Here is a 27,601-nt window from a genome sequence, read left to right on the forward strand (position 1 = left end):
ATGATATTTGATATATTGTAGCAATACCAGAAGTTCCTCCTAACCTGGCTTGGCTGTACATGCTGTTAATTCTACCATTCATTCTACTGCTTATACTAGCTATATTGTTGGCCAGATATTGCTGTCGGAAATATGGATGTATATGCACGAAAATCAAATTGCCAAAACGAAAGAAGAAACCTCCACCTATTGTTGACGACGGGACTGGACAACCTGACATAGTTCAAAAAATTACATTTGTTCCAAGTGTCATAAAACCAGCTCAACTTTATAATTTTAAACCCAAAAAGCCCTTAAATTTCTTTCCCTTGTTTGATCCACAATGGATTCCGTCCAAAACATTACAACCGATTGCAAAAGTAGAACCTTTATATAACGATACATTCGATGATTACATGCAAGGGAAACTCCCCCGAAGACCGTCTGGTGTAAGTTTATACAGCTTTTATTCTGGACCAATGTCCAACGGCAACGCTATATAACATGCTGTTTTTAGGCTAGTTGACTTGATATTGTGTATTTGTTTGATAACTATAACATATAATTAAAGTATTTAGAATCGGTCTTAAATTGTGTGTTAGTATACATATATTGCAACAAGTTAAGGCAAACGTTCAGATTGAGCCTTTATTTGGTTAACCAGCCTCTATGCAAAGATTTAGAATTGGACATAGAAGTGTAAATGTTATGCAAAGTGTCAAAAATGCACGAATATAATAACGGTTTTATTAGATCGTTAATTTTACACAACTTCAAGAAACATCCTGACATGATATCTGGTGATTTTGGCAGAATAATCTAATCTTGTGTCAAATGTACGGAAAGATACTGCTGTACTTAAATTTTGACTATTTTATTTATTTTGTCTCTTTTGTTTACGCATCGTTGTAAATATAACATAATTTGATGAGACTGTCGTACAAGTGAGAGGTTAAGCGCTATTAAACCAGGTTCAATTCACAATTTTCTACATTGGAAATGCCTTTACCAAGTCGGAAATATGACAGTTGTTATTCCTTCGTTTAATGTGTTTCAGGACTTGTTTTTGCCACTTGATTATGATTTGTTTCTAGATATTGACTATGAGGGTCGGTTGAAAACAAAACTTTGTACTTGTTTGGCTTTATAAATATTTTGATATGAGCATCACTGATCAGTCATATATATGTAGACGATACGCGCGTCTGGCGTACTAAATTATATTCCTGGTACTTTTGATAATTATCACGACGAAAGAGATGATTTCGGCTTCCAAATTGCGAAGTTTGTTCTGAAGCTAAAGTCATCACGTCGTAAATTGTACGAACGCCATCACGAGTTGGTTCACCGTTATAGAATATTTGTTATATATATATGATATCGGATATGTTCCTTTTGTCTTAACTACAATTCCTATTCATTTTCACGAATGTGCCCTACCAAATTATACTGTTTACCTTCATTTGTGAATTTTTACTGATAGTGTCTGTTTATTTTGTTCACGCATCATTATCAATATTATTAAATTTGACGCGATTTCAAAAATCTGTACCAAGTCACGAATTTGACAGTTGTTATCCATTCGTTTGATGTGTTTTGTCATTTGATTTTTCCATGTGATTAGGGACTTTCCGAATAAATTTTTCTCGGAGTTCAGTTTTTTGTGATTTTACTTTTTATAGTATCACAAGTGTATAAGTAATTTGACGTAAGGTCACTTTGGTCATTTCTACTTTCTTTTTGTTATTTGTCAGACAAATTAAGCGATTCATCCTTTTGTTATATTGATAGCTTGGAGACACTCAGATTGCGCTCATTAACGAATAGCTAAAATTTGAAGACGAAAATTGTATTGCATGACTGGATTGTTTGGTTGGTTGTAGTGTACCAATATGCATAAAAGAATAAATTACGTACATAACTTTTTTGAAGGCTTTTGTATTTCAACTGATAATGCATCTGCTATCATGTGGTTGACGATACTTTGTAATTTTTGCTTTTTTTGAAATTATAAAAAAAATAGTATAACAAAGGCAGTTAAATTATCAGATGTGCCATAATGAAATGCACAAACTTGAGAATGAAAACATAATATGTGGAACAAGCTTCAGGTATAACAATGACATTTAAAAGCATCATTTTATGCTAACTTTCAGATGTCGATTGATTCCATTTTTTGTTCTTTTAGAGATTATTTATTTTGTAGATACGCCATCATCATATTTTTCATACTTTACAAAATGAATATGCAACACAGAATCAATTGTTTAAATCATAGTTTACTATTACAAACACAATAAAAGATACGGATTAAGTAATTAAAACATTACTTGCACATTATTATCAGCAAAGATCATAGCTTAAATCAACAATTGTTCTCTTATATATACGAGAAAGTGATATAGGTGTTTTCAGTTTAAAGGGTCTAATCAAAGTAAAATATATGCTAATTGATTTAGTCGTAAATGTCTTCATTTGCTTCAAATGAGTTACATTATTAAATTTTCCTTCTATTATTTAAAACATTTTTTTATATAATAATGACAGTGATGACAATAGTTGTAGGATTTTGTGTGTTATGTTTGATTTGTTTAATCAATGTGGGTGAGTATTTTTTGCTGTCTAATTTTCTAAAAAAAAATCAATTATCAGCATACAAACTATTTATTATTAAAAAATGACGATCCAGAACAATTTTAAATATATCTAGTAAAGTTTATAAATTGCCTTAACATTAACATGTTTCCTTGTTTATAATTTCGCAAACCTGCGTTGTTGCCATATTATTATTACAATAATTTGTTTCTGTCCATTTTCTTTCCATTTTGTTTTTATACTCCATCTAGTAACCATGGTAATTAAATTGGTAATATACGAAAACAAATAATTTAAATTATCGCTAACTGTAACAAATCGATTTGATAATATAAGAGTCACCTTTTAACATGCAGCTGACTTTAGGCTTGATAATACTGATTAGAACAAAATCAACGCATTAAAACATAAGGCTGACATTTTTCTTTTTAAATTATACTTTTTATAGACTGTCAATGCAGTTTCCCTTCTGACTTAATTGGAAACTGGTTCGGAGCTGACAGAGGAGATGTGACTGTCTATAACTCTACGTTTATGAAGTCGTATAGCCTTCTACCTCACGAGGCTTTACCTGACAGTTTGGACTTTACTTGCCACATTCAACAAGACAACAAATACATTTTACGGTACATAAAACATATAAAATAATATTGAGTAAATAGGATAATTATTCGTTAAATCTGCTCGAATACGTCATTGTTGATTACGTCACATCAATGAATAATAACGGTGCATTACATTATAATTAGAATCTAGGAAACGCCCCTTAAGGTAAAAATAGATTTCAGATGTGCAGTATATCTGAGGTAGCTAATGAACACCTTAGCTGTGTATTATTCAGATTATAGCACAGTAAGAACAATGAGATTTTACCCATGTCATGTGGTAAATAACAGTACAGTTTTATCCCCCTAGATAACACATATATAACAAGGTATAAAATAAATACAAAAATCAAAAAAAATTAACAACTATTCTATTGTTTCGAATGTTTCAATTTTGATATTTTTTTTTATTCAAACACGTCAGAGCCTTTGCTATTGTAGACATGTTTGTCTTCAAGTTTTTTTTCTTCATTTGATAACACTCAGTTGAGAATAGAATAGCAAAAAGAACAACAAAAAGAAAAAAAATAGAAAATGAATTATACCTTACAGGAAAACATTCAATGGGGACAAAAAACTTGTTACTCCAAAATATTAACTTTATATTTTCTACAGAATTGTAAATTGTACATTTAAATACATTGATCATTATCTTACAAAAATGAATACAGAATAGGTTTTCGATAAGGGAAATATGAGTGAAGGAGGTCTTTGGGTAAACGTTCGTACGACAGGACCCAACAAGATAACTATAAATGTGATATGTCGTTTGTAATTTACTGTATCATTTTAGATCCCCAACAGAGCTGTCATTTGCTAATTCTACCATCCACTTGTTTCTCTGTATAGAACTGACTATAGTTGACAGCAATATTGCTTATTACTATCAGTTGACAGGTAACCATTACATTTATCTTCGTGATTTGTCAATATAATGGATTTAACTAGTTATGTTTAGAATATGAATCACCAGTGCGAGCAATTGAGCAACCCTCGACCTCAATTTATTTTCTTAACATGAAAAAATAAAGGTTGCAGTTGCCGTGTTCACAAATGATGACACACTCCACCGGAAACTTGTTTATAAATATAACGTGTAATTTCTATGCCTAAAACGTAGACAGATCGCCATAAAACACATGTGGTGGAGTATAAACAGACGCGCGTTTCGTATACAGAAGATTCATCAGAGGAATCTTTATAAAAACAACAGGCTAAACAGGTGATTACCGTTGCTACTGTGAAATGAAGATATAAAGCATGGAGATGTAATACAAATGTCGATAAGACGAATATCAACTCTAGTACACATGCCATGGATATATAGGGTCCTTTTAAAAAAAAACGCTTGGAAAGTACCATCATTGTTCATTGTTCATTTTTCTTTATTCAATAATGAATAATGAATTATACTGTCGTTCATTTTTTCTCTCTATTCAACATTATTAAGTGATGATGAAAAATGGATAATAAACGTACTTCAGCGAACAAGACAGAAACATTATAAGAGTTCAAACGAGAATATTAACGGCATGAATAATTTAAGTATGGGTATTTTAGTCACAGTGTATACCTTTTTTTGTTCTCATCACCGGAAGTTTATATAGTTTATGGAATGTGAATGCTGCATTTCAAATCTGTGTATGACATTCATATGTTAACTATACAATCGTTTAGAAGAAAACAGATTTAAAGAAAAAAAAATTGTAATAGAGAGCTCTTATTCCGACTATGTTCATATATTTTTTATTTCTAAATAAGTTAGCCTTTCATATCTTTTCCGCGAACTTTATTTTGCTGGTCTACACATTTTCTGTAAAAAGGAGCTTCTATAATAGAAACATAGTTTAACCTCCAGGCTTCAGCTCGGTATCACTGCAATATATCCAAAGTCTCTATATAGTCTGGACATATTTCTAAAATTGAAAGAGTTCGTGCTTTGTAGTTAGGTTTGACGATATGTCAGGTTTACGTCTATATTAGTCCCTTAGATTATATTGATTTTACATCTGTTTTAATCTGTTGTGTTATATCTTTACAGAATATAATCCTTTCCTTACTAATATCTTGTATGGTCATGTAAATATAAGTGTCAACCTTCAAGATGTTTGCGCAAGAAAAACAGCAGCTAGAAACTTTATAACTTTAGTACGAAATGGTAAGCATATACTCTTTGTTGGTATTATAAAATTATCAAAATATGTTTTAGAATCTCTAATGTGAGCAAGTGTTGAATTTATTTTCTACATCGACGAATTCGTCTTAAAGCACGCGTTTGAGCACAAAAACTCATAAACTCGGCGATTAATTCAACGCAAGACTTTAAATTTCGACGGAAGTTTCAATAAATCGGCCTTTATTAATTCAAATTCGTCGAAATTCAAATTTACATGTTGGAATCTTTTGCAAATATTATATTAAACAGCACTCTAAATAGCGCGAAAACGAAAACAAAAACTCAAAAGATTTTATGATTTGTTTACAGGTTTTGAATTTAATTTGAATATCATATGACCTGCATTTGAAGAAAGTTCTGAAGTGTTGATTATATTTTTTTGCAGGTTCTATCGAGGAACAACATATAAATATAACCTGTTCGTCAGCTATTCAAGCTATTTTCACTAATGTGACAGTTCACCATCATGGTGAAGCTAGCGGGTTGTACTGTAGTAATACCACATGGGACGTATGTACTGATAAAACAAGAATACAAGTATCGTATAGTGGTGTATGTGAAAATACTGATGTGGGAAAAACATTCTCCAGTAAGTTTACCACTGATGATCGCTAAAAGTAATAGCATTGCAAAGATCTTAAACCTTTCATTGTGAATTGTCTGATTGTTTTAATTAGCATCGTTAAGTAAATTATCAGTTATTCAATCCTGTTTTCTTAGCTAATATCAGGTAAATGTATTTGGAGTACCTCAAGGAAGAATGTGATATAATAATAAAAAAGTCAACTATAAGGACAACATACAAACTTTAACACCAGACACTTTTTTATACAATTAATCATGTTGAAATGCATGCATAAAGGTAATGGCTTTTTCGTTGTTGATCTGTCGTCGGAAATCCCTAAAATAACATTGTTAGGTAAAGTTTCTTGTAACATTTATTGTTAAAGGTATCCACCTTTATTCACACTAGATCAGTTGTAAGGAAATACGTGTATAAAGAACATAAAGTAAAGACAATAATTATCATATCTGTCGATTTCCCCCCCGTTGGTTCCATAATTGTTAAATGCTTTAACGATGATAAATGTACTTATACTTTAGACATGGAATGTTATGTATTATTTTGTAGGCTGACTTCATTCTTTATTTTAAATAGGTGGGGGAATGTATAAATGTTTACATTCAATTAACGAAGATTCTGAAACGTATCTTTCTGTTTGGAATATGGACGCTGGTATTCAAAATCCATTTAGTTGTTTTGTGAGTATTATTGAAATATTAATTTAAATATTTGCACCACACTATCTTTTGTTTCGACGTATGATAAACGTTTTTAATCCCGCAGCATTTGTGCACCCGGCTCGTGTCGGGATTAACAGGCCTTTGTTAGTCTTGTATGCTTGTATCTATATGTTTCGTGTGACGTCTTTTCCCTTATAATAGTACGTGCAGGATTTGACACTTTTCTCCATTTCTATCCTCATCTTAATTCATAAAGAAAAGAAAACGTCAGTTTGCACAGCTTTAAACGTTATTTTTATCTCAAAAGTTGGAAAGCGTAGAGTTCATGTTTTGCAGTCAAGGCAAAAACGCATGCAACATACAACATATTATCAAGACAGTTATAACAGCAAACTTGAATAGTAATACTAATAGGAGGTGTTCACTATCTGGAACACCGTAAAGGTACAGAAAGGTAAACACAGCCAGCATTACAACAATTTTGATTTTCATATTCTAGCACCTCCTCGGCGGTTGCGTCCTCAGTTACCTTGAGTGCTGGAGGTAATGAGTTCTGTTCCGTGTCAGGTAAAAATGAAGAATTTGAAATGGTATTTGTTGGTTCTCCGCTAAGTTCGATGCATATAGGGGTACAATCAATGACTAGTCGAATGAAAGTCAGAATACTTGTTCGAGTATGATAACATGTATCTTATGAACTGTTATATTGTGAAAGATCTCTTTAACAAGCAGACTTTATGTTTATGTCACATTTGTATGTTCTCATCCTTTATATAACTTGAATTGAAACAATACTCTCAAGGCTTTTTTATTCTCATTGTATTAGTAAGAAGAGTCTTAACCATGTTAACCATGTTAACGGGAAAGTTATAATACATTACTTTTTTTCTGAAATGTTTCACACTTGTACGATGCCATTTTGTTTTGATAACTACTGCGACAAACAAATAAATTAAAAAAATGCAACACAATACAGTACAAAAGCACAGGTCTTGTGCAATGTCAAAAAATTCATGTAAGCACCATACACACAAATATGTTAAGGATTGTTTCAAGCTTTTTGTTTGTTTATAGAAGATGAGTTTTCGCTATTTTATGTTTTGTATGTTCTAGTCGTTACAGAGAATAGGAAATACTACGTACGCCACGGAAACTTCAAAGTTTTGTAGCAACACATCATCCTCAACAATAACAGAGCCTGGTGGTATACGTGTAGTACTGACAGATCCATCGGGTATGGTTAATTGTACTAAAGAGTAAAACCACAAAAATACTGAACTCAGAGGGAAATCAATTCGGGTAGTCCATAATCACATGGTAAAATCAAATAACAAAACGCATCAATAACGAATGGACAAGAAACGTGATGTTCCTGACTTGGTACAGGCATTTTCAAATGTAGAAAATGGTGGATTAAACCTGATGCTATAGCGCTAACCCTCTCACTTCAAAGACTATTTAGCTGACTATGCGGTATGGGCTTTTCTCTTTGTGGAAGGCCGTACGGTGACTTATAATTGTGTCTTATTTTGATCTCTTGGGGAGAGTTGTCTCATTGGTTATCATACAACATCTTCTTTTTTTAATACATTTTTAACCATAAAGTGCTTTAAAAAAAACATTGTTCGATCGAGTCGCGTATGAATGTGCCAGTCTGCTTTATATCCAGTTATGATTTCTGCAGTACTATAAAGGACATTTTGGTTGTGATAAAAGATATTTTAAAGTTTTAAGTAAATCATTCACAATTTTTCTCGGCTCGGACCAATTTAGATTTTAACATAAATAATTTTTTTTCTTAGATTGTTGACACATTTCATTCATTTGTGCCGTTATGTTGTAATTTGATATATGTATCTCTTACAATTACTTTATCGGTATACATTTTACTAAGTTTGCCTTTCAGAGTTATGTGAAGATATAACTACTGTTACAACTACTGGGGGCATTAGTGGTAAGATAATTTATGTATTTCACATCTGTTTTAATTTCGTGTAACGCCTATATGATAAATTTGGAAATCTAAGTTAGTGATTCATGGAAATGTATCAACAATATAGGTTATCTTCACACAATTGAATAGTAATAACCAGGTTGTACCTTCGGATTTGGTAGCTGTAAACGTGTTGAACTCACGAGTGTACAATACTTGACTTGACGATTGAATGATAAAGTATTGATTGCTGAACCTCTAGTGGCAAACATTTCATAGTGTTTTTTACTTCCCCGTTTTAACCAGGCGTGGCTGCGTATTTATACATCCAGTACAGCAAAACGGAGGAAATAATCTGTCTAGGGGTTCACTATAAATCAAATATAAGCAATACAATTTAGAATGGAAATGGGAAATGTGACAAAGAGACAACAACCCGACCATAGAAAAAAAACAACGGTAGGAGGTCACCAACAGGTCTTCAATATAGCGAGAAATTCCGCATCCGGAGGCGTCCTTCAGATGACCCCAAAACAAAAATATACTAGTTCAGTGATAACGAACGCCATACTAATTTCCAAATTGTACACAAGAAACTAAAATAAACTAAAATAATACAAGACTAACAAAGGCCAGATGCTCCTGACTTGGGACAGGCGCAAAATTGCGGCGGGGTCAAACATGTTTATGAGATCTCAACCCTCCCCCTATATCTCTAGCCAATGTAGAGAAGTAAACGCATACCAATACGCACATTTAAAATTCAGTTCAATAGAAGCCCGAATCTGATGTCAGAAGATGTAACCTAAGAAAATAAACAAAATGTCAATAATACTTAAATAACAACAGACCAGTTAACCATATTTCTTATTCACAAACTACTAGTGTTATTTGAAGAGCATTTTTTGTCCATATGTCAGTCAGTCCAGTCCGTCTGTCTCCCATTTGTGCATGTGCCCTGTAAGCCCTACCTGTGAATGGACTTTGTATACATGTTTTTTTTTTCTATTTTACTCATAGTTCTCTGACCAAAACATGTAGTTACACATAATAAAACAATGATGTGTCGATAATCCGAGTAGTTATTTATATCTTATCCTGATAGTGTGAACAATACCTGCAATTTTTTTATTTGTTTTTACAAAACATACATTTCACCCACTTGAGTTATGAAATACTTTTAATACTATTTCCATTACAGATGAATCGCCTTATTTAACAGGATTATTGGGCCTTATAGGAATACCTGCGATAATTATCGTCCTGGGAGTCGGAGCTATACAATACAGAGTACACAAGAGTAAAATGTCTAAAAGCCAAACCGAGTTTGATCCATTTAGCAGTTCAACAACAATGCATATCGATGTCGTATCAAAGGCAACTTTTGATCCGAAAATTATTCATTCTGCAAGAAAATATAACTTCAAACTAAAGAAAGCAGCAAATAGTCCGTGGCCAATGTTCGATCCGCATTGGTCTCCAAAAAATATTTTATCTTTAAGTCCTGCACCAAAAGTAGCTCCCTTATACAGTGATGTTTTCGATGACTAATGACACCACATATTATTTAAGCTAACAGTCACAAAGAACAAATAAAAAGATGGAGCTTTCATACCACATTAGTGTTAACACAAACGTTCATCATTGTTGGTTGTAAACGTGGTGGCTATTAATGTGTGTAATGACAACGTTGCATTGAATTGAATTCATTAACATTTTATTTGTTACAATATAAATATTATATTTTATATAAAAAAAGTCAATAAATTCGTCGGTTATTTGATTGGGTTTTCTTTTCAAGAGTGGAAAAAAATGTAATTCATTATTGATTATTTTGTTTTTGTTATAAACTTATATACATAAGTAGAAGATGAGACTTAGAAAAATATTATGTCAAAAAACAAACTTTACAACAACAGTCTTTATTGTGATCTATTAAACATCCTTTTATGTGATTACTAGTTTTCAAAATATATGATTCAACTGCATTTGGTTAGGGCTGTAAAATAGTTGATTGGCACCAGCAACATTTATCCAGAACTATTAGACAATAGTAGATTGACATTTCGTTACCTATGATATGTTTACCACCGCCTTAAAAAATAGGGGGTATTCTGTTTTCTCTCTGTCTTCCATCTAACTGTTAGTCCATCTATCTGCTCATCTGCCCGTCCGTTCATCCATCAGTCCGTCCATTTGTCCCAGGAATATTTGTCGTCGCATCTTTCACAGGACCTACACCATAATGATTTCTGAAACTTGGTTTAAGGGTTTGTTTAAGTTAGCTATATCGTGTGATGCGTGTTCAGAGTCATCATTCAACAACTTCCTGTTTACCGAACACTTGTATCTTTACACATAATATTCAAATTTACAATTTCCGTCACATTTTGCTCAGAAACTACAATACAATGATTTTTTAAATTTGGTTTCAGGGTTTATATAAGTCAGCTTTATCGTTTGATGCGTTTTCAAACTCGTCACTCATTAACTTCCTGTTAACCAAACATTTATATTATGTTATACATGAGAGCCAAGTTAAAAATTATTGTCACATTTTTCTCATGAACTACGATACTAGGATTTCTGAAATTTGGTTTTAGGGTTTATATAAGTCAGCCATACCGTGTGACGCGTGTTCATATTCATTCAGATTTATCACTTAACATCTTCCAGAATGTGAATATAATTATGATATATAAATTATGCAACATTGAAGTTGAAGTTCAAAGTAATTTTCATCTTTAAAAGATCTGAATATATAAATTACTTTAATAAGGTTTACACATTTTTTAAAAGTCTCCCATATAATTTTGTCACTGTTTCCAGTCGTATTGCCAAACCAAGAAAACAATACCAAATGACCAAGTACAATAAGCCACTGTTTTGTCCCCAATGTTTTCATTTTTCACATTCTGTTATTGAAAGCTATTTATCATGTAATTATTTCCTGAGGTTTGAAGTTTGTTTGAAAGAACTTAAAAACCATTAATTCAGCAACTGGGTAAAGTGAGCGGGGACAAAATGAAAATATCAGTATTAAAACGTTAAAAGTTAAATAAGAATGCGAGGTCATACATGTATGTTATTGGACTACCTTTACAAAAAAATATAGAAAAATTAAAATATCTGTAAAAAACGTTATATTGAATACGAATACGAGGTCATTTGTTATATGACTAAACTTGAGATTTGAATGGTTAATATGTGAAAGAGACAACAACCCGACCAAAGAGCAGAAAACAGCCGAAGGCTACCAATGGGTCTTCAAAGCAGCGAAAAATCCCACACCAAGAAGTGGTTCTTAGCTGGCCCCTAAATAACATTGTGCACTAGTTCAATGACAATGGACGTCCCAATCAACTGCAAACATATAAATGAACTTAATTAAAAATACATACAAGACTTACAAGGTCCAGAGGCTACTTGTCTGGGAAAGGCGGCGATGTTAAACATGTTTTGTGAGCTCTCAACACTAACCTCTAGTCAATGTAGAATCCAGCAACACATAGCAATAGGCACACTAAAACTCACTTTTAAAGAATATGTAACTACTATGTAAACAAAGTAAATCGAGAATGATACACAAACTAACAAAGAACTACTAGCAGTTAGGGATATGCCAGCTCCAGACCTCAATTAAACTGATTGAATAATTATGTTTTCATCATATAAAGAATAAACAGCGATAAGTTTTGCTCAGTTATGGTGTCGAAAATCATGAGCTTAAAATCGAGAGCTGGACATTTTACGTCAATACAGATCATGGTTTGTTGTTTTTACAAATTATAGCATTTTTTCGCAAAGGCATTACAGTTGTGTATTAAAGTCCAGAAACACAGTACCGTCGTTACCGACTCCTATTTTCCTGGAGTGCAAAATTAGAACCACATTCGTTTTTAATAGTAAAATAATCAAACTAAGCAATGATGTACCTCTGGGAATAGGTAAAATAATACATTATAATGTTTCGAGGGAATATTCGTAATAGTCTTACATTACATTTTTATTTTTTAAATCAATATGATCAACCGAATTTGATATATTGCTTTAGTCTATGATAGAAACTACATAGCCTGTTGATCTAAGAGACTGTTTCTCCCTACATCGGACATTTAAGATTGACATCCTCGTCGTGTTAGGGCGGAATCCACTTAAAAGTCTATGGTTTCAGTCCTTGTTACTGTTAATTGAATCTACAACAAGTTTGTTCAAGTTGTAGTAAGTATTTTAATTTGACATTTGAACATAGATTGCTTTCATATAGTGCATTTGATTAAGATGCACAGACATATAATTCATACTGAAACGGATGTAATTAATATATTAATAACGTTTTAACAAAAAACAACACAAAAGTGATAACTTGTTGGATCTATTGTGTCAAGCATATTATTAAATATTCTTCACAACAATAACCTCTATTATTGGAAACTGTGTGCATAATTCAATAAGTTATACGCCTTTTTCGTATGTCTTCCATAATTAAATCAGTTTATTTTCGATTTATTAGTTTGGCATCTTGCATCTTTCGTCCCTCTTAATAGCCGTATCAATTTCGATAAATAAAATTTAATACGTTTTACGTCACGTCATTTAATACCGTCTATTATAAATATATGTGAGCATAACAATTATTATTACTTCATACTAGACGTTTCCGAAGTATGCCACTCTACTATAGGTTTTTGCATTTTGTAGTCTGCGCTATGATAAAAATGTGCATTTCACAAACAGGTAAAGTATATATATTTATTTGTTCATCTTAAAAAGTGTCTTTCACTTTTATACCTAAGATAAAGGCTTTGTTTGTAAGAATTCAAACGTTTTTAAAAGTACAGCTCTTTATAAGAACCAGGCAGTGTGCCATATACATGTGATATATGGGGGGTTTCAGATTTTATCTATATTTGGCCTAGTAGAAGCAACAAATGAATTCTGCTCAAAAAATAATTTTGAGTGGCAAAATATGAGTGGTTGCCATGGTAACGGACACACAATTTTTTGGCTGTTAAGCGTTGTAAAATCTTTCAAAAATCAGCTAAATCACCACATTTCACAGCCTGATTATGAAAAGAATTTATGCATTTTTCATTAATTTTCATATGTAACATTGATAGATCTTGGTTTAAGCCTCATTTTAGTGAAGATTGCATGTCAACCAAATTTGTAATTTTTTTGTAAAATTTTGTGAAAAAATGCATATTTTCAACTTTTCTGAAATTGGGATTTTTGCTGAATTACCACATTTTCTCCGGTGTTTTTCAGAAAAGTGCAAATGTGTACAGAATAGTTAACACTGTAGTTATGAAGTTTGGATACTACTTTACCAAATTTAATAGAAAAATGTGTGGGATTTTTTTTAGTTTTATCACCATAGCAACCGTTTTTTCCCTTGGAAACGGAGTTTTCATTTGCAGAATATTGCAGTTTAAGAGCTTAAATGTCCAGAATGTTTCATAACCGATAAGGAAAAATACATAAAAGCTAACGCAAACTTTAAATTACAATCGTCAAATGTTGTTGACTTCAATTGTTACCACGGAAAGACATGTTATCCATAGCAACATCCACTAAAAAACTGCATAAATAGAAATTTATTTTTAAAAAAAATATATAAATAAAGGGTTCAAATTTGAATGTGCTTTTATTCTTTGCTTCACTAACAGTCTTGTCTGGGATGTTTTCTTCAGATTGTTCAATAAATGTAATATGTCATGAAACATTAAGGGGGGGGGGGCTTGGAAAAAGGGGGAGAGTGGTAAGTCGATTTTTTTAAATGTTGCATACAAGTAGATATTTGATAAGATAATTGAGTTTCGTAGTCCAAAGAAACATTGGTTTTCGCACTTTAACTTCAGTTTAAGTTATTAGAAATCTATGAAATTTAAACACACGGTTATTTACCACATAAAGAAGGTTGGGATTGATTTTGAGAGTTTTGGTCCCTTCAGTTTAGGAATTAGGGGCCAAAAAAGGGCCCATTTAGACATTTTTCTTGGTTTTCACACAATAACTTCAGTATAAGTAAATAGAAATCTATAAAATTCAAACACAATTTTTAAGAACACAAAAGAAAGATTGGGATTGATTTTGGGAGTTTTGGTCCCAAAAGTTTAGGAATTAGGGGTCAAAAAGGGGACCAATTAAGCATTTTTCTTGGTTTTCGCACCATAACTTTAGTATAAGTAAATAGAAATCAATGAAATTTTAACACAAGGTTTATGACCATAAAGGAAGGTTATGATTGATTTTGGGAGTTTTGGTCACAATAGTTTAGTAATTAGGGACCAAAAGGGTCAAAATTTAACTTTGTTTGATTTCATCAAAAATTGAATAATTGGGGTTCTTTAATATGCCGAAAACTGTGAATGTAGATTCTTAATTTTTGGTCCCGTTTTCAAATTGGTGTACATTAAGGTCCGAAGGGTCTAAAATTAAACTTACTTTGATTTTAACAAAAAATGAATTCTTGAGGTTCTTTGATATGCTGAATCTAACCATGTATTTAGATTTGGGATATAGGACCATAAGAGGTAAGTTTAAGTTCTTAGACTACATTCATTCTGTGTCAGAAAACTATGTTGTGTCAACTATTTAATCGCAATCCAAATTCAGAGCTGTATCAAGCTTGAATGTTGTGTCCATACTTGCCCCATTTATTGCTTGAAATAACTATTTGATAGTGTCTGTTTATCCTCGTATCATTAAAGGTCGTCAAATTGCATAGAAAACTGAGGTCGTTAAAAATTGAATGATGACATCTAAATGGTTTTTGTTTTGTGTTCGGTGGTTGTCTCTTTGATATTCACCCCGAAATTTTATGTTTTTATAAATGAAAATGATAAAACAACATATAAAACAAAGTCCTTATTTTTGCAGTTTTTTTTTAACTTTTTATCATGTACAAGCCTAAGTTTGATTGTCACAATGAAACGTATTGCAACACTGTTTCCAAATGTTTTTGTCCATTTTTTGAAAAATCTATCAAATTCGTTAATATCACAAGGCATTTGTTTATTTGATACTTAGACTAAACCTTCAAAACGTACACTTTGAATTCATAATTTTATTTTTTTAAAAGATCCAGATATTAGAAATGATATTTTAAATAAAAGTGATAGTTTCTTTTGTACAAGTTCTGCATATTTCTGAAGCAAAGGTGAAGGACATTAATTCATCAATGTTAAAGGTGAAGCTCTCCTTATGAATTAATACTTTTTTGTCCAATAAGTGTATAAACAGTTAAAAGGTTAGTCATAACTAGTTAACAAAGGTACGTATACCAGGATTATAATTTCATACGCCTGACGCGCGTTTCGTCTACATCATGTACATAAGACTCATCAGTGAAGTTCAGATCGAAATAGTTATAAAGCCAAACAGATACAAAGCTGGAGAAGAGCACGAAGGACCCAAAATTCCAAAATGTTGTCACAAATACGGGTAAGATATTCTATTCTTTGGATAAAAAACTCCTTGTTTTTTTCGAAAAATTCAAAGTTTTGAAACAAGAAATTTATAAAAATGACCATAACGAGAGATACAGACTGGTTGACGTTTTGCCACCGAGGGTACCACCAGCTCAGTAGGCCCCACTTTGGTGTTGACATCAATATCAATTATATGATTAATATTTTGTAAATTTCCTTTGTACAAAACTATAAATGTTTTGAAAAACTAAGGATTGTCTTTTCCTAGGCGTAGATTGCCTTACGGATTTGGCACAACGTTTAGGAAATTTGGTTTCCATTGCTCTTCAACTTTGTACTTGTTTGGCTTTATACATATTTTGATTTGAGCGTCATTGATGAGTCTTATGTAGACGAAACGCGCGTTTGGTGTATGATCCTGCAACCTTGGATAACTAGTGTACAATACAATGAATAGGACAAAAACGAAAATCAATGACGACAAACAAGTCCACAAAACATTTAAAAACTAACTACTGATTTACACAAACGCAAATGTAAACTGCTCTCCCTTCTCTTGATTCCGCACTTTCAAAGAAAATAAATGTTGAAAAAATGTTGAACAACAGAAATGTTCCACTTATGCAAAATAAATAATGAATCGATAACAAAACAGTACAAATGAAACGTAAAAGCACATGCAATAGCTCTAAAAAATAGTATATACATGTACGCACAAACAAAATTTTTAAAATTGAAGGTTATATTTATATAATTTCTAACATACCATATTGTGGTCTTCTCCGATGGCTTTTTTATTTCATTTTTTTTATAAATGATACTGTGCATTCCAGAGGCTACGTGTGATCTACCGTTTTACTTCGATGATGAATATGAAATAGCAGGCAGAGATACACTCCATATGAATGCTACCATGATAGTAGATTATCCTCTGTCAATTCCGGGTACAAGTCGAAGAAACTTTGGTTGCATAGAAAAGCAGGGCGACATATACCTACTCAAGTAATCTTTAATTTTAGAATTGTATAATGTATACAAAGGAACATTGACCAACTACTATAATCATTTTAAGAGAACCAACGTACATGTATCTAATAACTTTTTCAGTTCTTACACATCCTTGACTTCTAAATATTTGCCATTCAGCGTTCATGATGAAGGTGAATCAGGAAAAAAATTTGGAAGCTTAAACGTTATAACTTGTTGTTATAGATCGACACTTTATTTAACAGCCTAATGGATACACTTCAATCCGACATCTCAGTAATCGATCTGTGTGGATTCAGTAAATTGTGTCCCCGTGCCTGTAGTGTATGTCCTTATATTTTTACAGTTAAAGGTTTGTTGCTTGTGAGAGAGCTGCCTACCTATTCTTTTTTTTTTTATATCTCAGTAACATTACACTTAATGTCCATCTAACATTGTTTACAACATATATAAATCTACTATAGGTTGATTTTTTTGTGTTGAAATCAGTCATAACTTTAGAGATACTTTCAAGATATCTAATGAACAAAATAAGGTATCATCGTATGTATCATACACAATATCATTTATTCTTATTCTTATAAGTTAATCTGACGGAACAAAAATGAATAAATAAGAAGGTGCAGTGTGTTTATACTGAACCAACATTAAAATAACAGTTTTAATCATTCAGACATTGTTTTTACAGAGGAACCGAGGATCTACATATCTTTAACCAAATTTCAACGCTTTTTATGTGTTTAGAGATCCATCAAGTGAGCAATGCTACATATTACTACTACTATAAGACAGGTGAGGATAATACAGTCAAACGGTATACACTGGATTAATTATGTTAGTGGGTACCAATTTGTCGTTGATTTAAGAAATCTGGCCTTTTTCATGGATTTCAAATTTCGTGTTTTTTGAAAAGTCTGCAAACTTTCTTTTAATAAATTTAAATATATGGAACATGTTAATTCGTGGTTCTACTGTATCAACGAAATCCACATGGTACCCAACGAAAATGATTGATTCCACAGTACATATTAATTTGAAAATAGATTTATTGAAATTTGAAGGAAAGCAACACAAACTGGTCAAGGTACGCAGTTTATAATCATGATTCAAATATGTGAATCAAGGTATTTTAAAACAACTCATTACAGCTTAACTGAAAGCATTACCATTGAATAAACGCAGCACCGTTTGAGTATTGGTACAAACCCTTCAGAAACTTGGCATCATTTAATGAAAATTAGAAGTGTCGTCCAATTTAAAACCCTTCAGAAACTATGCATCCTCTAAAGAAAAATGAGACTTCCCGTTTTACATTACTGAAATATTATATACATGTTGGTGACCTTCTGTTGTTGTGTTTTTTTATTTTGGTCGGGTTGTTGTCTCTTTGACACATTCCCCATTTCCATTCTCAATTTTATGTATGTTATAACGTTAAACCATGGGAACATCCTTGTCGCATGGTGTATCACCATGAGGAGTAAATATCATTCCCGAGGGCCGAAAGTTTTTCCATTTTTTTATTCTGTTTATCATATATTTAATAAAATCAGATCCGTGATTTATTATTTCTTTAAACACGTTTATCCGTTTATCGACCGAAAATACACATAGATAGAAAAAATAATGAAAATGTATTGATAAGAATTATGAGTACTTAATACTTTTTTATGCCCCCATTGCCGAACCTATTCATAATCTAGCCCTTGTCCGCCAGTTCAGTCTTTCCGTCGCGTAGGGTTTTAACTGGTTTCCGTTTACCTCAATTAAATGTTATAAATCTTACTTATATTCTCGGCATATAACCACAAAACACAGATCAAATTTAGCAATGAATGTCATCTCTTTTATCGTTCTCGAGTTATGCCCCTTTACAAATGGACAAAGGCTTAATGCTTAAACTATCGTCTCCGTTTTGCCTCAACCAAATGTGTTTGAACTACTACGCAATATGTATTTACAAAAAAACACAGATTAGGTTAAAAATTGGGTGGCCTCATTTTTACCCCTCTCAAGTTTGTCCATTTAGCGCCGATTTACCAAAAAAAACAAGAAAAAACAATGTCTCCAGTGAAGTGTCCAGTCTCTTTTGATAATTTTCAGATAAAGTTCGTTAAATTGCTTATAATCAAGTTTGTTTCACTTTGGCAAAAGGGTTTCAGTGAAAAAGATGCTCGTAAAATTTATAAACGCGACTTGTGCAAAGTGAGAGAGGAGCAAAAGCCCACTTAACCCTGTGGTTCAGGTAAACTTAAATCTGTAATAACGAACTTTTATCCGATATCACAAATTACCAAAACACTGTGATAATAGATATCAAAGGTACCAAGATTTAAATTTATTATGCCAAACGCGCGTTTCGTCTCCATAAGACTCAACGGTGCTGTTCATAAAATAGATATCAAGCCAAATAAGTTCAAAATAAAAGATCTAGAGCATTGAGGTAACAAAATTCAAAAAAAAAAAGTTGTGCCGAAAACGGCAAAAGAAATATGTGACGGGGATAGGCAATTCCTATTTTTTTTAAATAATTAAAGTTTTGGAAATTTATAAAAATTACCAAATTCTTGATATTCATGTCAACACCGACGCGCAGACTACAGGTTTGGTGATACCCTCGGGACGTAACGTCCAACAGCATTGACATCGACCTGATAACTGATTCCAAACAATCGTTATTACGAATATAATCTGGTATAACTAATTTTCCAATATGTAATAACGATTTTATTAAGTTATCACAAATTACAAAAAAAATGTAATAACGAATTCAATTCGTAACAACAAATTACAAAATCTGTTATAATAGTTTCCAAATATCGGTCACCTCACGAAATCGTCCTGCGCTTCATGTCACCCAATCTTTATTGTTCATGCTCTTTACGAGATCTCATGCCAAAATACATGCTGTTGTATGAAAAAACAGTGTTTGATAAGGACTTTGAATTTGCTGAAAAATAAGTGATATATTTAAATGAAAATCAAATTGCACATATGAAGCAGAGATACAAATAGATATACATCCTTGCAGCATAACCCCCTTCAATGTTCACAATATTTCAGGAGTTTCATGCATGGTTTATTGGGTTCAATTTTGAGTATTTCTAGAGCACTAAGTACTCCCAACTCTCTAAATTTTAATCATATAAACAGACGGACGGACACATACATGAGTTGTACATAAATATTTCATCACTGATGGCGTAAACATCTTTTGCTGAGGAGCAGTTATTTTCGTGTATGGCTAAGGATACTTGTTAAACCGAATGCTAAATACATGGAAATAGAAATGAATAATCAAATTGATACCCACGTACATAAACCCACAGTATATATAAATATGAAAAATATGCATATTTATCTTTGAAATGAAAATCATTTACATATGCTTACCATGAATAGTGTCTGAGAAGAGTGAACCGGTATGAATAATACCAACGGTTACAAATACAATGATACATATGTTGGTTTGTTTTTCTTATTTTTTTCTTTTTTCCTACATATTTGTACTGAGCAGCTTATTAATTATAATTTTTAATTTGAATAAACGCTGCTCAATATGCTTGACACAGGTTCACACTTACATTTTTCAATTATGAATTGTTTGCATGTGAGCGAGCTTTCACTTGTTTAAAATATCTTTGGTCTTAATTATTGTGACTCGGATGTTGAGTTGTCTCATTGGCAGTCATATCACATTTTTATATCTATTTTCGTGTTATATTTGATAAACTATCCAATATTACAATAGGTTATAACGTGTTTTTACGAGATTTTATTATTGGAACGAAGACTGGATATCCTCGATTTGATGAAGTGTGTGCTGAGTTAACCGACCAAAAGGCTTCCATCATGATTGTAAAGAAAGGTAAAAGTATTCTGTTTAACATAGTCCATTTAATATCAAACATTTCAAATATGAACTCAACGTCATCGTATTGTATTTTTTTATCTTTTAATTAGGCATATTAGTAAAATTCTTCAAAAAAAAAGAATTATAATGACCTTAAACATAGCTATATATGATTCAAAGTTTTATAGATAACATCTCTGCTTGATGAGACGATGTACTAGACCTTTCAAGAAAGAGACGAAACATAAAAAAAAACAATATTCAAACTCATAATTCAAAACCAAACTGACAATGCCATGGCGTAAAGGGAAAACAACAAAAAGATAAACAAAAGTTCACAAAACACACGTAGAAAACTAAATACTAGACAATACTTACCCTATTGAAAACATTAGGTGAGCTTTGGGATGTATGTGCAGCCGTTGAATAAATCAAAAGTGTTGATATCGATGTAACTGTTAAATTGTGAAGAATATTGATTGGAGATTTTTAGGGATCTAAATGTACCTGTGATTGTTGAACATGTTGAATAAACATTATAACATTTTTTTCTGAAGACGCCTATATTTGAATGTAAAAATGGTGATGGTCAGATATTTAATAATTTAAGGTGCTATGGGAGTAAACATTAAAGATTGACTTTGTTCATTCTTTGCCAAAACTTAGAACATATTGTGACATTTCAAAAAATATAATAACTATGATAGGTAATCGAGCAATATCTCAAGCTACAGGTTGTTAGAAAACGACACATTTTGTATTGATTCTATAGGGGAAAAAACATCATTACGTGATAAGAAGTTTAACTTAATAATAGAATTGTAAAATAAAAAACAATGCGCTAGAATATTTTAGAAAATGGTTTGATAATATCAGAAGAAATGATAGGGCCACCGTACGTTTTTTCGGGCAAAAATTTAAGATAGCAAAAATTAATGTAGATTTCTTCAGAAAATGCACTTTATGTTCGAATTACCTTCCCTTAAAATTCCAACTTAAAAACATTACAAAGCAAGCAAAAATAATCTACGCTTGTAATTTCTTTTATTATTTATAAGTTAAATTCTGATGAATGTTTTCTTGAAATGAAAATTCACATGAGCTACTTTTGTATCTGCTTTTCTCATCACATTTTTTCTATCTTGATAAGTTGATTGCAAAACTACACCTTAGGTTCTCTGTCATTTACAATCAAAGATGGATAAAGTCATCCATACTACCTTAATCGTCGTGTATCATTTATATATATCGTTCTTAATAAGTTTTTTCTGCAATTGAAGTATCCACTTTGAAATGGGAGATCGTCATTGCCCTGTTTTATGTCAATGTCAAATCAATAAATTTGGGGTATGTATGTGATATCCATATTGGAAATGAATTATATGTTCTTCGGTTAGACATTCCAAAAAATCTCTTTAAAGTTTGAATATAAAGGAAATATTTTTAAAAGGTTCGTTGAATATATTTGAGGTTAAGATTTCATTTCGTTATTGATGTCAACCTGTTCATCGTAGACGTAGACGTAACAACTGTATATCAAACTAATGATTAAACTGTAGTAACTGTTGTCATTTCACCGATTTGATTTAACCTTACAATGTATTAGGGTCTTATGAAGAAGATTTACTGAACACAACATGTCCACAGGATATATTGGCTGTATTTGATAACGTGAATATCACAACATCGTCTGGTACTAAAACAACTGGGTGTCTAGGGACAACAGTAGATGTTTGTAGAGACAAGACTACAGTAGCATTTAACTACAACAGTGCGTGCTCTGCTGCAAAAATGAAATCACGTAAGAAATTACGTTTGATATATTTTATTTAAACATATATTTATATTACATAAACTTGCTGACAAACACAGAGTATGCTAATATATCGATACGTTTTTATATGAAAAACTAAAACCATTTATACTGCAACTTACTAGTTGTGTTTATTTCCTAAATATAGTAACATACATTGTAGCTATATTTTGTATAATGTCAATTTCATCATGGAACACTTTCTCCGCAATCAGGTGTTCATTAAGGTAGGAAAATACATTTGACATTTGTGTTACGATCCTTCAAACTAGTTTAACCCAACCTCATTCTAATGTGCCTGTCTCAAGTCATGAATCTTTTAATTGAGTAGTTGTTGGTTGTTGTTCTTTGTCATATTTTTGTTTTTGTTTAATGTTTTGTATTGGATGGTCTGTTTTGTGCTGTTGCATCACTGTCCCAGGTTCAGGGGAGGGTTAGGTGTAATGCAGTAGTTTCGTTTGTTACTGTGTTACATACTTGTTTATCTATCATTATTGTGTATGGGCTTTGCTCATTGTTGAAGGTCGATCAGTAACCTAGAAATGTTGATTTATGTGTAATTTTGGTCGTCTCTTATGGATATTAGTCTCAATTACAAACATCTTCTTTTTGATAATAAAAAAAAGTCTGAAATTACCTATATATGTACTTGACTCTTCTGATTTTTACTACACCAGTATCAATTTGTCTGAATTATACTCGATAATATTTGACTGTTATCTTCAACATACTTAACTGTACTGATTTGTACTTGAACCCTATCTGTTCCATTGAAAATAGTCTGAACTATACTTGATCTTATAACATTTACCCCTTTTCCCTTTCAACTGTTCCTTTTAATGGACATGACAACAGCTACAATAAAGATATATAAAAAAGACTTTGACATCCGTACATGCATGATATGATTTTCAGATTTATCAAACCGAGATCCTTAAACTATCCATCAATATAAAAGTCTGAGTGTTTTTTTTTATAAAAAATAGAATTTCTATTATCTGAAAACCGCACCTGCACTGAGGGTACTAAAAATGTGCTTGTTGTTTTGCTTTTGTTTTGTTTTAAAAAGACCCAACTCACCTTATTTATTAAATAAACAAATACATACTAGTTTTAATAGTTGTAATTCAATAGTACATGTAAAACAGCTATCTTTTCAACTTAGGTAACATCAGCCGACAAAAATAACCGAAATTGTTAAACCTTAAAACAAATCTGTTCTTATTCTAATTTGGCATATTTAATATAGTTGTATATCTAAAAGGAAAAACAATGAAAGCAATTTCTAAAATTGAGTCTATTAAGTTGCATAAATATGCAGTAACCATAAAAAATATCTGTCACTCACACAATTTGATTACCATTTAAGATATTTGAATAATGGTCGAAAGTTCTAGAAATTTTATGTACATAAATGTGAACAGGAAATCATGTATATATACAAATTCATTTAACCGAAACAACTTAATTTATCACATGCTAGTTTATTAAGTCTGACCAGCAATGGCTTCCTTAATAATCCTGTTTTATTTTCCTCTTAAAGGTTATATCTCAAGTGTTGATGAATATTGTGTTGATTAATTAAATATATTTTCTTATATTTTGGTTTCAATCTATATTAAACACATGTTTTATTTCGAACTGTTGTTCAAATTTCTAGCCAGGGGAAATATCTGTTTTTAAAACCAATTCTTAATTGGTGAAATATAATAGATAGATAAATAGATAGATAAAAAAAAGGGGGGGCTAGTTTGGTTAATACTATGCCTATTATGGTTCAGATAGGCCAGGACTACAATAGTAAGGTACTGGTCGAGTACAAGTCAATACTGTTAAGTATAGTTCAGACTACATTCGATTAGTATCAAGTTAGTTACAGACCAATCCAGACTGGTTGAGTAAAATCAGTACAGTCGAGTACATTTTAGACTTTTACCGGTTGTAATTTTAATTGTCGAACCATAATAATTTGTCAATTTTTTTATAACAGAAGATGGGAAGTACAGTTGTTTATACTCTATGAAATTGGGGCCGGATACATATCTTAGTGTTTTGAATCAGGATACGACAGTTGATGGATCAAATACATTTAGATTCTCTTGCTTTGTAAGTTGCAATTATGATATATTTTTTAATGGATTTACTATTATTCATTGACTTCTGATAAACAGTCAACACAACAAAATTGTACACTATTGAATAACACTGCAGTATGTTTGTTGTCTTTTTTGAAAATACAAGTACTTGTGTGTAAGCACCAATCAAGGAAAATTATCAAAATCAGCATACTGAACATCAATACATCGCATTTATATATTATATTTTGTTGCCAATATAATGTTGTATGCGACTGTCATAAAAGTGAGCGGTTTAACTAGCGTTAAAACCAGGTTCAACACACCGTGTGTTATATATGGAAATACATGCACCAGTCAGGAATATGACAGTTGCTTCAGATTCGTTTGATGTGTGTGAACTTTTGATTTTGCTATTTGATAAAGGACTTTCCGTATCGAATTTTCCTTTGAGTTCGGTATATTTGCTATCTAACATATGAATGCGATTTCAGAATACCGTTGTATAAAGGTATTGCTGCCAACAATTTTTGGAACAACATAGTCAATAGTATCGATATAAACCAGTGTGATAGATTCGAATTCGCTCACTATGCGTTATAATCGAAACAGTGTGCAGGCCATTGTACTAAGTTAAAAAGTATTTCTAAACTAGAAGTAATGTACAAAATTGGGTAACAAACTTATTAAGTCTGAATGGCTGTATTTGCTTGAAGATTGTTTCTTCTTATAGTTAAAATATTAAAAAATAGGGACACTAAACGGCACGTGACTAGCGATAATGTATTTGATTTTTATATTTAAGTTTCAAATTCTATTATCCATTTTGTTGACATATTTGAGATATAAACAACACTGATACATTTATACATAACGATAAACTTACGTCAGGATTTTTATTCAGGCATACTCCATAACAGGGGGTGTTTTGTACGCGACAGAAACGCCAACAACATGTACCAGTACTACAACGTCTACTGATCTTGGATCAGCAAATGAGGGTGTTACTATTGTAGCATGGAATGTCACTTGTAAGTATGGGGGTTAACAGCAGACGGTATTTTCATTATGCGCCATTTAATTTAATATAAATTCTGAAGTCAATAACATACGATATTATCATTGTACATGGAATGTTTAATGAAAGAACCAAGGTCAACAACAGATGGTGCTACAATTGTAGCATATTATATGATTTGAAAGTATCTGGGTCAACAACAGACGGTTTTACAATTTTATCACAGAATGGAATATGCATATATCAGGAATTACAACAATGGTTACCTTTGTAGCAAGAACTAATAATTATAAGTATCCGGGTCAACCTGTTATATATACATAATGTAAGGTTCAATAATAGACAGTGCTACTATTATAGCAATTACAATTTTGTAAGTATCATTGTAACAACAGAATTTGTACCCATGTGACATGGGATATAATATGTAAGTATTTGGATCAACAGCATGCGGTGTTACCATTGTAACACAAAAGTTAGATATATATATACATAAAAGATGTGTTATTACTGCTAATGAGAGAAATGACATAGAACTTAACAGCTATGTGTCAGCCTTCAACCATGAGCAAAGGCCATATGCATGTATCCGCGCTACAGCAGACTGGGTTACACTTTTAAGCCTAGAATGCTAAACGTAAACATCTGGGTCAACAATATACAGTGTTATAATTATATCAAGACAATGTGTATGTGACAAATGGGGTTAAAAAAGAGTTTGGCAGTGTACAAGTTTTAGCAGAAAACATTTGCTGTGTGTTATATGGTAAATAAAGCTGAAGCATATAGTGTAAACAGTAAATTTATGTAACGAGAATTATTATGCAAGCAACTCCTAAATATCCAAGGTTTATTACAAAAGGACGTCAGTGGTTTCAAAAGCCTCGATTGAACAGGGGAATTCAAACGAGTGTCAACTCAATAGTTAACAGCACAAATAATCGATATATCAAGGTATTATATACATATGTGTTAAGTACTTTGTTGGTTACAATAACAATTAGCCCTTGTTATTAAATTCTCTACCGCGAAAGATGTGAAAGTTTTTATCATAGTAGGGGTAGATACATAATGTTTGGTCCAATATGAACTCACGTGTGTTAAATATGGGGACGAAGTCCTCAATAACAGTAGAAAAATAAACTAAAAAACCTAATTTCATTGTACTAACGTAAAATCGTTCAATTTTTTTTAATGTCATGTTTGAATTCCCGCATCTGCGCAGAAATCTACAATGTACTCCCTTTTTCCGGTCTCGTTTGTGTGAAACTTTGAGTAAAATAAATATTAATCAGTCTCGTATAAAATAGGAAGGAACGCAATACCAATTTCATTTTTAATAGTTCCTTCATATGAAAAAACGTGAACTGATGATAGCGTTTCTTTGTTAACATTGCATATGACGTCATAACTTAAATAACGTCAGAACTAAAATCTCTAACAACAAAACCAAAATCGGAAACGTTACGGTATTTTCGTTACTTTTTTTAATAAATATTTAAGTTACAAAAAGATAATTCATACAGACTTCGTCCCCGTTTACAGGTAATGCGTGCCTCATATTACTTACACAATGTTTAGGAAACAATGTTTCAATTTTTCAGTTACATATATGATTTTATTTCATTAACATTTTATCGTTACTCAATGCAATTCCCTTATACATTATTCGTTATCACTTCAAACTTTTCGTTATTGGTAATCAATTCGCAATAGTCAAGTATACCACTATCATAATTTAAAAGTTATAATTTTGCAGTGAGGTGTGCTGATATAGTTCCAGGTAATTTATATACTGTTATAATATTTATACGGTTATCTAAAAAAAAAAAAAAAAAAGTGATATGATTGCCATTGAGATAAGTTTCTTTTGTTAAACTCATTGATTG

The 27,601-nt window shown here is 31.7% G+C and overlaps 2 protein-coding genes across 2 annotated transcripts in view; both read left to right on the top strand.

Moving 5' to 3' along the window:
• The window catches only part of LOC134696830 (uncharacterized), a 79,139-nt gene that overhangs the window by 11,485 nt on the left and 40,053 nt on the right, over window positions 1-27,601 (top strand). The gene's annotated exons all lie outside the window — the stretch shown is intronic.
• Window positions 17,203-25,742, top strand: LOC134696815 (uncharacterized). Its single transcript, XM_063558770.1, has 5 exons — window positions 17,203-17,305; window positions 20,705-20,821; window positions 22,413-22,607; window positions 24,610-24,725; window positions 25,599-25,742. Exons 1-5 carry the CDS (start codon window positions 17,203-17,205, stop codon window positions 25,740-25,742), a joined length of 675 nt encoding a protein of 224 aa, XP_063414840.1.

The sequence above is a fragment of the Mytilus trossulus genome, chromosome 14, assembly GCF_036588685.1.
Source record: "Mytilus trossulus isolate FHL-02 chromosome 14, PNRI_Mtr1.1.1.hap1, whole genome shotgun sequence".
Classification (NCBI taxonomy): Eukaryota; Metazoa; Mollusca; class Bivalvia; order Mytilida; family Mytilidae; genus Mytilus; species Mytilus trossulus.